General features: G+C 49.9%; 1 protein-coding gene across 1 annotated transcript; it reads right to left on the bottom strand.

The window, feature by feature from the left end:
• Positions 1–2,368: 2,368 nt before the first annotated feature.
• plekhh1 (pleckstrin homology domain containing, family H (with MyTH4 domain) member 1) lies at positions 2,369–14,239 on the bottom strand (the record flags this gene model as incomplete). The annotated part of the gene is made up of 13 exons (XM_047051444.1): positions 2,369–2,749; positions 3,847–3,993; positions 4,981–5,064; positions 5,549–5,678; positions 6,385–6,678; positions 6,887–6,984; positions 9,628–9,783; positions 9,983–10,160; positions 10,349–10,446; positions 11,096–11,272; positions 12,444–12,556; positions 13,860–13,971; positions 14,042–14,239. Coding segments are annotated over 13 exons (1,974 nt in total), but the record flags the coding sequence as incomplete, so codon positions are not given.
• Positions 14,240–14,358: the final 119 nt, after the last annotated feature.

Genomic DNA, 14,358 nt, shown 5'->3' with positions numbered 1-14,358 from the left:
CCCTAACAACACTTGGCTTATTTGAATTAAACACAAATAACTCGTCTAGGCCTACTTTTGTTATTAGGTCTTGTGGGCTACGTTTTATGATATGGCGTAGGCCTAATTAATAATATAATTAATAGTATCTAAGAATGTTATGGCCGTACAATGCATAGGCTTAACACCTTTTTTTTGTTAAATAAAAAATAATTGGTAATTTAGAATTCACACTATCAAAAGAAACGTGCTGATTAGGAAATTATTTAGAAACTACATAAGCAAAAGTGGCCTATTTCAAAATAATTATCATGCGTATCAATTCATTGTTATGCGTTTTTGGAATCTTTAAAGACACACAAAAAATATAGACTTTTATATTTATATAGCCCACATTTGCACGGGGATTGAAGACATTTATTAGTGCACCTTTACATTTGGAGACAGAATAATTCACTTGTTTCTTGTTGGAATAAAAAACAACTTTATTGTTGTCATTCTCACTAAATAATACATTTAAGGAATAATATATGATATCACTAGAGTAAATCATCGAGATCATGAAGAAAAGTATTTCAAAAGGAATATCCTAACCCAGCAACACCACCAAAGTGAACTCTAGAAGGAGCACCATAGGAATGTTATAAAATGTTTCTAGATGAGCATTGACTGAACACCATGGCCGCAGAGTGGGTCAAATAATGAGTATTTCAGTTCATACGAAAGTGACTGTTGGAACAACAAGGAGTTTTTCTCATAATAAAAAAAGGATTTATAGCTGTGCAGTTGGCAAGAAAACGTCATTACCACTTTGACCTGTCGGGAGAAAGCGAGTCAAAGCTGCTTGCATCACCAGACCCGGCCTCCCTCGCCACAGCGGACACACCCAGCCACCACACGGGCCCACGGAGGGAGGGTCTGGAGGTGTTCTGTAGAAATACAACCAGATCATTCTAGAAGAAGGGAAAGAAAAACCAACAGTGGTGTCCATGTGGGGTGTCTGGGTCTGTCAGCAGGGAAGTGGGTGGTATTTCAAACAAAAACGGTTTATTTCAAATTCATACTGTTTATTTTTAACACACACACATCCCCAAGCAACGATGCACAGTGTTGACTGAAACGCTATTTTTTTTATTCTCAAATCATACAGCAAACTAGTGGTGAAAGAAGCAGTCATCCACTGATTCTGCTACTGGAAATATGTAACATTTCAGAACATTTCAAAATGTAACAAACCAGACACATTTTCCTTTCAGCAAAAGCCCCAAAATGCTGGAAATGAAATAAATAAGTAACCATAAAAACGATCAAGACAGTGGTTTGATCCAAGAACAATTCAAGTCATTAAGAACATTTTGGTAGCTCTATAGTCTAAGTCCACGTTACAGCAGGACTGTCTGTTCATATATGTACATATCTATATATCTGGGGGGAAGGGGGGGGGGGGGGGGGGGGCAGGTGAGAAGTGCAGCCTGTGTAGGAAGACATGACCCCCCCTAGCGCCGGCCCACTGACCCAGGCAGGTGCTAGTGGAGACAAATCCAATCCATTCAGCGTCTCGGCATTGGAAATGTTCAAACATTTTAAAGACGAGTGTATTCACAGGCACTGACAGCGGGGACCTTGTCTAACTACAGTATGTTATGTGAGAGGCATATAAAAAAAAACACAGATAAAACCCACCAAAGTATGAGGTGACACGTCCTAGTGAGAATACAAAAAAAAAACCTAGCCCGTCAGTAAGACACCCCGTAATGTTGATCATGTAAGTTAGAGCTGTGGTATCCAGGCAGTGAGCTGCCTCAGTGGAGTTCTCAGCTCATCCCTTGAAAGACATCCGCTCCAAACAGTACCAACAAGGACAACAGCCTCTCCTTCCTACCGGCCTTCGCGTCGGGGAGGCTGAAGCCTGGAACCCGCGAAGGTCGACGGGAGGAGCTGCCAGCTACTAAGATGATTTCCTCGCCAAGCGGATATCGTCTCATGTGGGGGCCAGCTTTTGGTCCTTCAGTCAGTTTTTATGCAACCCACATATTTTTCAAGGCCCACATTTTTTCACAACAAAGAAAAGTGTGAGCATGCTAGTCGGCGAAGCAGAGTTGGAACACTCGTTTGTTAATATAAATAGTGTATTCATTAGACTAACGAAAAACCAAACAATTGTGTACCGCCATAAGTTATCGCCACAAAAATATCCCCCACACCCTAATCGTTTATAAAAGACACGAAAAGAACAAAACACACCTACTGTGTGCCTTCAACAGAACTCCATACGCTCCAGGGGAACGACAGCTAAGGTGTGACCCAGGCAGGGGCGTGTCCAGGCATTTTTGATAGGGGTGGCACAAGGGGTGGCCCGCCTCTGACTGGGCATATAGCCAATCATATTTTAAGATATTGGGGTGGCCAATCAGATTTCAGGGGTGGCCCGTGCCACCCTAGGCCACTCCCTGAACACGCCACTGGACCCAGGAGTGGTGTGATCGTTTGAAGCCCAGTCTTCTGTGGACTGCACCTCCCACATGAGACCCCTTCACCGTTGCTCGACAGTTCGGATGCTGCGCGTGGTTGTGCTGTGTGGCTACAGCAGTGTCGGGCCCTTGGTGGTGTAGTTCATGGAAGGGAAATGGCGGCTGTCCACGTCCCAAAGCTTGTTGTCCCCGCAGGGCCCGGCGGATGAGCTGGATCCCTGTTGCTGGGTGGCAGAGGAGGGCAGACTGGGGGTCCAGTGGTTGATGTAGCTGGCCATCAACAGGGTCAGCTCCAGGATCTGTGGACGGGAGGGGGAGACGAGAGGACAGGAGTGGAGAGGGGGAGAAGAGGGGGAGGGAGGGAGGGGCAAAGGAGTAGGGGAGGATCGGAGAGGGAAGAGATTGGGGTCAAAGAAAGTAAATGGCTTTACCATTTGATATGATTGGATTTCATGAGATTTCAGGGATGTGGCCGACCCTGGCTCACAGCGTGACTATAACTCAGAGAGAAATCCATGGAAACCCCACCTGTCCACCAGTCATGGATACGGACGACCTTATTAGCACTTCCTACTGTAGTAATGTGACTCTTAGCTCCAGCTCCTCAGAGATCCTTTACACATTAAAGACAGTCTGGACCTGCTTTCTCCATCAGCCCCAGGCATAACCACCTCCACAATAGAAACCTGCTGGAACACCCCCAGGTCCTGGACAGGTGACGGGGCAGTGCTATTATGACTTGGTGGAGACAGGGCAGTAGTACTGTGACTCAGTGGAGACAGTGACTTAGTGCTCTCTCTTGGAAGTCTCTTTGGATAAAAGTGTCTGCTAAATGCATAAATATAAATGAAGTGGAGACAGGGCAGTAGTACTGTGACTCAGTGGAGACAGTGACTTAGTGCTCTCTCTTGGAAGTCGCTTTGGATAAAAGCGTCTGCTAAATGCATAAATATAAATGAAGGGGAGACAGGGCAGTACTACTGTGACTCAGTGGAGACAGTGACTTAGTGGAGACAGGGCAGTAGTTCTGTGACTCAGTGGAGACAGTGACTTAGTGGAGACGGGGCAGTAGTTCTGTGACTCAGTGGAGACAGTGACTTAGTGGAGACAGGGCAGTAGTTCTGAGACTCAGTGGAGACAATGACTTAGTGGAGACAGGGCAGTAGTTCTGTGACTCAGTGGAGACAGTGTCTTAATGGAGACAGGGCAGTAGTTCTGTGACTCAGTGGAGACATTGACTTAGTGGAAACAGGGCAGTAGTTCTGTGACTCAGTGGAGACAGTGACTTCGTGGAGACAGGGCAGTAGTTCTGTGACTCAGTGGAGACAGTGACTTAGTGGAGACAGGGCAGTAGTTCTGTGACTCGGGGCAGTACTGATGCAGTGCAGATTCTTACCTTGGGTTTCAGCATAGCAAACACGAGCTTCTCCACACTCTTCTTGCGGCCTCCCATCTCCCTGGTCTGGCTCACCACCACCATGAAGTCGTCACGGCAACCGCCAAAGGTGATCACCGACTGGTAGGAGTAGGTGACCAGCGGGTGCTGAAAATGACCAATAAGAGTGCGGTATGAGAGACAGGAAGAGACAAACAGCTGTCGTTCACTCCCTCACTGGAGCACACCAGTGAAGCGGCTTATGAAATATGATGTCTTTCTTTTGGTGAAAAGAGACAAATTGTGTGTGGAGTAGCATGACATCTTTCTAAAGCTTTGTTTTGATTGGTCCTATTTTTCCCCCCAGAGAGCCAGTGAGAGTACATAGCTGAGTGGGCTGCCAAACCAGAAATGACACGGAGGACTAAGGGCTGTTTGAAATGACAGAGCTCTGGGCAGACGTTGTTTATATCCTGGAACTTTAGAATATCTCTGCGTGGAAGAAGCCAAATCGGAGTCTGGACCTCTTCCTGCTTTCCTGGGGGCTGCTGGTGTTTGAAACCCCGCAGCACAAAATCATTCCAGACCAGGAGATCAACAAACCATAGCTTATGTGGGGCTAGCTAACCAGGACCAGGAATAGAGCCAAGACCAGGATTGGGACTGGGACCAGGACCAGAGCCAGGGCCAGGTCAGGACCAGATTTTTAAAAGAGAAATCCCTCGACTATAACAGCTAAGTCGTGCCACAGACAACATAAACACAGATGGTTAGCTAACCAGCTGAATCCCATCTGAATGGTTGGATTCTCAGTAAGGCTTTTTCTTGGAGACAGACCAGAAGAACGGCACTGTCATGCCTTCGTCTTCCAGCTACTTGTGAAAAGTTGACAATAATAGCCTCTCTCTTTTGGTGAAAAGGTAATAATTGTGTTTGACAATGTTCAAACCGGTCTGTCAATACATGCCCAAGATTCGTCCTACTTCTGGGACGACGATGCAATACCCCCTAGTGGTTAGACAGGGTACTACCACAAATACGTTTCTCTCGTAGTGTGGATAGCTATGGGACGTCATCAGTAGTTTATGATGTCAAACAATCACCTTGTGGGCCGTGGCTAAGCTTGTGAACTAATACATGAGGATCGATTCGTACCATGGTATAATCCAGCACGCACAGTCCATCCTCGTTGACCGCCAGCCACACCTGGGTCTGTTCCACTGAGGAGGGCGGTACAGGCTGGGGAGAGTATGGGGAGACAAGCAGGGGGGTAGGACGAGGAGAGGAGGGGGTAGGACGAGGAGAGGAGGGGGTAGGACGAGGAGAGGAGGGGGTAGGACGAGGAGGGGAGGTAGGATGAGGAGGGGGTAGGACGAGGAGAGGAGGGAGTGAGACGAGGAGAGGAGGGGGTAGGACGAGGAGGGGGGGGGGGGGTCAGATATAAGGCATGTGTCTGGACACGTGTCTTCCACATAGTCGCGAGCATTACAAACTCGTCCGTGTCTCTCCCTCCCTCCCCCTCCAAGAAGAACTCCCCTTCTCCCCTGTTCCATTCACAGTCCTCTGACTCACCCCCACACACACATACACATTCCCACTCCCAGAAACACCTCCCCAGCCGACGACACCCCCTGAACAGTAGACACCCGCGCCGGTGTTCCTTCCGGGGCGACATCCTCTTTCCTCGGCCCCGTGCCGTCTGCAGCCTTTGGGGACGACTCACCTTGGCGCTGAAGAGCTTGGCGCCGAACAGAGGCCACTTCCTGGCCACGGTCAGGTAGATCCTCACACACTCGGACGCGCTGCAGCCCCTGAGGACTGTCCACTTGGCGGCCAGGCACTCAGACAGGTCTCTGCGGAGCCAGGAGTGGACAGGGATAAGCGCTGGGGTGAGAGGCTGTGTACTGTGCAGGTTCTCTGCCTGTCTAAGGGCTGGGTCCTGTCTCTCTGCTGCGCAGGTTCTCTGCCTGTCTAAGGGCTGGGTCCTGTCTCTCTGCTGTGCAGGTTCTCTGCCTGTCTAAGGGCTTGGTCCTGTCTCTCTGCTGCACAGGTTCTCTGCCTGTCTAAGCGCTGGGTCCTGTCTCTCTGCTGCACAGGTTCTCTGCCCGTCCAAGGGCTGGGTCCGGAGTCAGATGGCTGAGCGGTGAGGGAGTCGGGCTAGCAATCAGAAGGTTGCCGGATCGATTCCCCGCCATGCCACATGATGTTGTGTCCTTGGGCAAGGCACTTCACCCTACTTGCCTCGGGGGGAATGTCCCTGTACTTACTGTAAGTCGCTCTGGATAAGAGCGTCTGCTAAATGACTAAATGTAAATGTAAATGTCTCTCTGCGCAAGGAGAGCATCCTGCAGTATCTCTGTTATAGAAGGACTCCATCCATCCTTCCATACATCCGGAGCCAGTATCTTATAGTATCCCTGTCTGTATGAGGACTGTACCATATCTGTCAGAATAAGCAGTGATGACTACTGTATCGTTCCATGACAGACACATGCCAGGTGTGTTCCAGGAGCATTACAGGAGAACGAGAGGTGTGTTCCAGGTGCGTTCCAGACCCACCTGAGCTGCTCCGCACTCAGGTCCTGCTTGTAGTGTTTGGGGTAGAAGCGCTCCAGAGCCTGCCCCAGGGCCTGCTGGGTCTTGGTCTGGGTGGGGCCGTTGCTGCCGGGGGATGCCGCCGGGCCGGGCCGCTCCAGGTCCCCCTGCTCCACCTGGGCCAGCAGGGCGGCCACCTCCAGGGCCAGCTCCTTACTGACGGGGAAGTGGCCGTGCTGCACCTCGCCGTTCACCTGGTAGGCCAGCAGGAGGCGCTCGCGCTCCGTCTCCCCTTTGGCCTGGGCCCGGAAACACAACCTGCACGCAACAGACACACACATGATATACACACACACACACACCATACAGACAGCCACACACACACATATTATACACGTGAAGCAGACACACATAACTCCCAGATTATACACACAGACACTCAGTACACACATTTAACACCGGCACACAAATAATATATTGCACACATTTTGTATTGTATCCGTTTGCAGCTTGCTGGAGAACTGACCTGCTCTTATACGTCAGACGGACTATGCGTGTCCCCTCGTATTTCCCAGGATGCAGTTCTTTCAAGGCCTGTTCCCACTTGGAGATGACGTCACAGATCTACGGCCGGAGCAGAGAGAGCTCAGCCAATCGCCGGAGTCCTCGAGCATCATGTGATGTTCTCTATTCCATATTGTCAATCATCCAACCTCACCAATGGACTACTGCATACTGAATACCACATACTGCATACCACATACTGCAGACCGCATATAGCATACTACAAAATACATACTTCCCTGCCCACGGTTCAGACATACACCTTTACAGTTACGCTATTTAGAAAAGGCTTTCGTACTTTAGTCTTAGTGTACTATTAACCTTCAAAAATATATTTCAAATCTCAATGAGCTCTTCCTCGTTAAATAAAGGTCGAATGAACCTAGTTCAGTCAAGACAATCACGTATTAGATTTGAGCATTTATTGTTACATGACATGGACATGTAGATTTACTTTGGCGGAGTGGATGATCTAAGGGAAGCACTCCCTGCCTCCTCGATGCAACACATACAGTGCCCTCCAAAAGTATTGGAACAGTGAGGCGAATTCCTTTATTTTTGCTGTAGATTTTAGCTGTAGACATTTGAGCTTGACATCAAATAATGAACGTGAGACCAGAGATCAACGTTTCAGCTTTTATTTCCAGGTATTTACATCAGGATCTGATGCACAACTAAGAAAATATCACATTTTGTTTGAATCCACCCATTTGTCATGTGAGCAAAAGTATTGGAACAGATATACTTAAAACATATTTAAGTGAATAAGACTTAATATTTAGTTGCAAATCCTTTGCTTTCAATAACTGCAGCAAGTCTGTGACCCATTGACGTCACCAAACTTTTGCATTCTTCCTTTTTGATGCTTTCCCAGGCTTTCACTGCAGCCTCTTTCAGTTGTTGTTTGTTTTGTGGGGTTCCTCCCTTCAGTCTCCTCTTAAGCAGGTAAAATGCATGCTCTATAGGGTTTAAGTCTGGAGATTGACTTGGCCAGTCTAATACCTTCCATTTCTTGCCCCTGATGAACTCCTTTGTTGTTTTGGCAGTGTGTTGTGGGTCGTTATCTTGCTGCATGATGAAGGCTCTGCCAATCAGTTTGGTTGCATCTTTCCTTAAATTGGCAGACAAAATGTTTCTGTAGACTTCCGAGGTCATTTTGCTGCTGCCATCATGTGTTACATCCTCAATGAAGATTAATGAGCCCGTCCCAGAAGAAGCCATGCAAGCCCAAGCCATGACATTACCTCCACCGTGTTTCACAGATGAGCTTGTGTGTTTGGGATCATGAGCAGTTCCTTTCTTTCTCCAAACTTTAGCCTTTCCATCACTTTGGTAAAAGTTAATCTTTGTCTCATCAGTCCATAAAACTTTGTCCCAGAATTTTTGAGGTTCATCTCTGTACTTTTTGGCAATTTCCAGCCTGGCCTTCCTATTCTTCTTGCTAATGAGTGGTTTGCATCTTCTGGTGTAGCCCTTGTACTTTTGTTCATGAAGTCTTCTGCGAACAGTAGATAGTGATACCTTCACTCCTGCCATCTGGAGGTTGTTGCTGATCTCACTAACAGTTGTTTTAGGGTCTTTCTTTACAGCTCTCACAATGTTTCTGTCATCAACTGCTGATGTTTTCCTTGGTCTACCTGTTCGACGTCTGTTACTTAGTACACCAGTAGTTTTCTTCTTCTTCAGGACATTCCAAATGGTTGTACTGGCTATGGCCAATGTTTCTGCAATGGCTCTGATTGATTTTCCATCTTCTCTAAGACTCACAATTGCTTGTTTTTCACCCAAAGACAGCGCTCTGGTTTTCATGTTGTTTTCACCTCTGAATACAGTCTGCATAGACAAAACCTATCTTACCCAATCTGAACCTGAGTGTAGACATTCAGTGGTATTTATTGATTGAATAATGTATGTAATAGGACACACCTGGGCAACAAAACACACCTGTCAGTCACATGTTCCAATACTTTTGCTCACGTGACAAATGGGTGGGTTCGAACAAAAAGGTGATATTTTCTAATTTGTGCATCAGATCCTGATGTAAATACCTGGAAATAAAAGCTGAAACGTTGATCTCTGGTTTCACATTCATCGTTTGATGTCAAGCCCAAATGTTTTCAGTCTACAGCAAAAATAAAGGAATTGGCCTCACTGTTCCAATACTTTTGGAGGGCACTGTACATACATGACATATGAGGCAGGGAGCAATAGAGATATAATCCCCCTGTTGGATAGATACACAGACAGCATGGGGGAGAAGGGGACGGTGGAGGGTGGCAGCGGCACTGATCATACAACGACCGGGGTGAGTGTATGCATATCCGCGCGTCTTTTAAAGACGCCTTATCAGACGTGGCCCAATGGATATGCGCTGCTACATGGGTGTGGTAGTGGGAGGAGTAAGGAAGGTGGAGTAAGACACCTTATGTCCCCGATCACTGACTGACGCGCGCTGCCCGATTGCCCTGCCAGAACTAGCTGCGCTTATTAGTGTTGGAGCCAGACAGATCTCACGAGTTCTGCTTTTATATCAAATATATATTTTCGGCATGTTCATGCTTTATTCGTCAGAGACATTTAAAAGTAGACAGGGAGGGGAAGACACACAGCGAAAGGCCCTGGTCCGGATTTGAACCCAGGCCCCTGCGGTAAGACCTTGGCTCGTGTGTGTGTGTGTGTGTGAGCCAGTCCGCCCGTCCTCACCTTGGCGGAGGGCAGCAGGCAGTGGTCCAGGTCCCTGCCCGAGGGGTCGTCGCTGAAGAGGGCAAAGCCGGACAGCTGGGGCCTCCTCATGCCCACCCTCTGGTTCAGCGTGTGCAGGAACTCCTCCACCGTGGTGGAGCCGTCGAAGCCCACCACCTGCACACACACCAGGGGGCAGGTGTGTGTGTGAGAGGGGCTGTTCATGTGTGTGTGTGTGCGCGTTGGTGGATACCTTTTTTGCGGGTGTTTGTGTGGGGCTGTGTGCGCGCGTGTCCACGCGTCCGTGCGTACCTGTATAAGTACACGTGTGTGTATGTGTGTGTGTATCTGTATCAGTACACGTGTGTGTGTGTACCTGGTAGGTGTTGTTGAGGAGGTGGACGGGGATGCTGAAGGGCAGGGAGTGATGGTACGGGTTCCTCAGCAGGATGGACAGCACCTCCATGCGTGAGGGCTTGGCCTCCCTCTCGCCGTTCTGCAGCGTGCGCTCCACCGACCTCTGACAGTACACCGCGTACTTCCCCTCCTCCGTCCTGCGCACGCGCACACAGACACACACACATAGACACACACACATAGACACACACACACAGACAGTCGTCCGACTCAGTTATGGCCCATCTGCAGTAAAGCACTATGATCTTATTGTCCACATTGCTTTTATTTCAGTAACAAACACTTTCATTCTCTGCTGGTCAGAGTGCCACAAGAGTGTGTGTACCTGGGGTCAGAGTGGATCTGCAGGTGCTGTCTCAGGTACCACAGGAAGTGCTGCTGGGGCAGGAAGAGAGCCACACACACTGACAGCAGCTGCCAGCACTGAGGAGAGACAGAAAGACACAGAGAGAGAGAGATAGAGAGAGACAGAGAGAGAGAGAGAGAGAGCGAGAGAGAGAGAGAGATACAGAGAGAGAGAGAGAGAGAGAGAGAGAGAGAGAGAGAGAGAGAGAGAGAGAGAGAGAGAGAGAGAGAGAGAGAGACAGAGAGAGACAGACAGAACAGGGCAGAGGGAGATGGAGAGAGCAAGCGATGGAGAGAGGGCAGAGAGAGAGATGGAGAGAGGAGACGAAAGAGAGAGCGAGAGGTGGTTACAAAGACACACAGGGGCCGACAACCAGTTACAGATTCAAATCTGCGACCACTAGAACCAGAGTGGAATGTCCTACCACTGAGCTGAACCCAGTGACTTCAAACCCTTCTCTTAGGCTATGGGTCAGCATGAAGGAGCTGGGTCACCATGTCTGGGATGTGCTTTGTTATGTATAGACTTGTGTTTATAGGTTGTCTTTGTCTGCATTGGGGCTCTATGTCTTTGATTTTACTGTACAGCACTCACTTTCAGCACTTGTTCCTCAAATGTTGTCTAGTGATTGATTGATTGATTGATTGATTGATTGATTGATTGACTGATTGACTGATTGACTGACTGATTGATCGTTTGATAGACTGGGTCGTGGCTTGGTCTGACCTGAGTGAGGGAGTAGTTGTGCGGCGTCCTCCGATTGGTCTGTTTGATCAGCTGACAGTACATCTCATTCTGAAGCTCGGGATGAGTCAGGCACACCTGCAAGGCATTCTGGGCCAGCGAGGTGTGGTAGTCGATGGATGGGGACTCGACCAGCACGTTGATAAAAAGCTGACAAGACTGGGGAAGGAGAAGGTATATATTATAGATACACATGATATCTACCTTTAAAAGTGTCGACATGATTATCTCAGTGTGCGTGTTCAACCAGCAGGGGGCAGCAAATACTCAGAAATGACTCAACCCTCCAAAAGCAGTGCTAAGACCTGTTGCTTCACTGATTTACTTGGATAGGCTTGGAATGGTCTTCACCTATCCAGTCCAGGCCCACTGCCAGGGACTGGGGCTAGGGTTATGACTGGAGGGCTATTCAGCTGTAGCGTGTTGTAAATCTCACTAGCCAGAAAGAGCAGTTCTATTGCCCACGCCCATGAGGAGACCCAGAGCTCTCTGAGGAGGGGAAGGTAGAGGGGGGAGGGAGGAGGGGGGAGGGAGGAGGGGGGGGGTAACGTGTGGGAGTGCCGGGCCGAGGTGAAAAGAAGACCCCCCTCTTGACCCAATTGACTTGAGAGAGGAACAGGATCGCCTCTCTCTCGCTTCAGACCCACCCCGTGACCTCCCTCCCCCCACCCCCCTCTCTCCCTCCTCCCTTTCCCCAACATCCCTCTCTCCCTCTTTCCATTCACCCTCCCGCTCTTCACCTCCTACCCTCCCTCCTCCTCCCCTCCGTCTCCGTCCTCCCACCCTGCCCCGGTCCTGGGTCGGCAAGGGGCGGCTCCACCTGCTCTGTAGGAGAGGGCGGCGTTGAGCCCCCTGTCAGACTGCTCCTCCACACCATTATCTCTGTTCCACAACCCTAATGAGCCGGGGAGGCCCGGCCCCCGAGCTTTGATCTGCCAGGGAGGGACGGGCCCTCCGGAGGGGCAGGAGGGGAGAGGGGGAGAGAGGAGAACAGAGAGGAGAAGAGAGAGGAGAAGAGAGGGGAGAGGGGGTAGAGGAGAATGGCTAGCAGAGTGGAGCGGATCCAAGAGGGGATAGAATGAGAGAAAGAGAGAGAGAGAGAGAGAGAGAGAGAGAGGGAGGAAGGATGAATGGACGGCACATACAGAAAGGAGGCCTTTAGTCCTGGCGGCAGACAGGAATGTGAGTCGGGAGGTTGAAAAAGAACGCGATTTACCGGAAAAGGGGGGGGAGGGGAGGAGAAGAACCGGAACGCGATGAGAAAAGAGGAAAGCGAAAAAAGCGAGAGCGAGCGAGCGGGGGATGCCGAAGGAGGGATGGAGAGACTGACCTTGAAGAGCTTGAGAGCCTCCGTCTGCAAGGCCTCAGAGGGGAGGGTGGTGAGGGGGGAGCTGAGTCCCTTCTTACAGAAACACAAGGCCTCACTCCTCCACAGCGCAGAGTCTGGGGAGACAACGCACACACATCCATAGATACACACACGCACGCACACACAAACAAACACAAACTCACACACATCCATAGATACACACACACACGCACACACACACAAACACACAAACACACACACATCCATACATGCAGACACAGGCACAAACATATGTACACACATACACACAGGCACAAACGTACACGCACGCGCACACACACGCGCGCACACATGCAGAAACAGTCAGATTGGGTTACGAACTCAAGTAGCACAACAGCTGAGCAATGGCCAAACAGACATACAGACGGGTCATAAACACTGTCTGCTGGCTGGATTAAGCCTTTAAGTGGTCAGTCCTGCTCGGAAATAACATGGTCAGCTACTGTCTAAATCTGCCGCCTTGGCTCCGGATAGTTCCGTATACACAGACAGAGCAGTCATTAGTTAGTATACTGGTCTACTAGTCTTCTGGTCTACTAGTCTGCTGGTCTACAAGTCTACTGGTCTGTACTAGTCTACTAGTCTGTCTACTGGTAAATTGTAAAATGGTAAATAGACTGAATTTATTGGCACATTTTTGCAGCACAACCAAAGCACTTGACATATTTGCCTCGCATTCACACACTCCCACACACACCGACAGCAGCAGAGCTGGTCTGTCCTGCCATGCGAGGCACTCGAGTGTCCACCAGGAGCCACACTGGGCCCAGTGTCTTGCTCAACACTTCGACACGTGGCCAGGAGGAGCTGGGGAGATCGAGTCCCAAACCTCACTATGAGGGGAGGAGCTTGTCTGCCCCCCTGCGCCACAGACACCCCCTAGTCCACTGTTCTACTGGTATATGGTCTGATCATATGCTGCTCTGTCTGCTGGTCTGCTGGTCTGTTGGTCTGATTGACTACTGGTCTGCCTGTGTCCTCTGGTGACAGGAGGCTTGATGGGAGAGGAGACACACCGGACCTGTCTGGCTGGGACAGGACACCCGTCTGGGAAGGAGTCTGTTACATAGACCCATAGGTGTGTGTGTGTGTGACAGAAAGACAACATGGAAGCGAGAGAGAGAGGGAGAGAGGGAGAGAGAGAGAGAGGGGGGGGGGGGGGGGAGAGAGAGGGACAACAAGAGAAAGTGGGAGACAGACAGTGAGAGAGCGCATGAGACAGAGGGAGAGACAGTGATAGAGAGACAGTGAGAGGGAGGGAGAGAGACAGCGAGAGAGAGGGAGAGAGACAGACAGCGATAGAGAGACAGTGAGAGAGAGGGAGAGAGAGAGAGACAGCGAGAGAGAGCGAGAGAGAGATCCGTGAGGACGTCTCACCTAGGTCTCCCTCTACGTCCAGCAGTTTGCCAACCAGCCTCTCGTACTCGGTGCCCACCTTGAAGCTGGCACTGCTGCCCGCTGCCACAGTCAGGTGGTACAGCCAAGTGTCCTGGCAGGAGAGAGAGAGAGTTAGCCTGGGTTAGTGTAGGGGGCCTCAGGTCAGCGTTAGGCATGGTTACCTTCTCCTGCTTAGTGCCAATCAGCAGGTAGGTGGAGCTCTTCTCACGGGGGTGGATCAGCACGGTGCGGTGGGAGGACAGGAAGCCCCGCCCCCCAGCCTCGTAGTCCTCATCAGAGTCACACGACCGGTCCACCTCCTCCACCACCGCGTCGCGCACACGCAGCTGGCCCAGAGGGAACTGGCACACACATACATATACACACACGCACATACACACACACACACACACACACACACATACACACACAAACAAACATACACACACACATCAATATATATATACACACACATACACACAAACACACACCGTTAGAA

This window comes from Hypomesus transpacificus, chromosome 3 (assembly GCF_021917145.1).
Source record: "Hypomesus transpacificus isolate Combined female chromosome 3, fHypTra1, whole genome shotgun sequence".
Lineage (NCBI taxonomy): Eukaryota > Metazoa > Chordata > Actinopteri > Osmeriformes > Osmeridae > Hypomesus > Hypomesus transpacificus.
The sequence above is the reverse complement of the archived record's forward strand: the minus strand, read 5'-3'. Positions and strand labels throughout refer to the sequence as shown.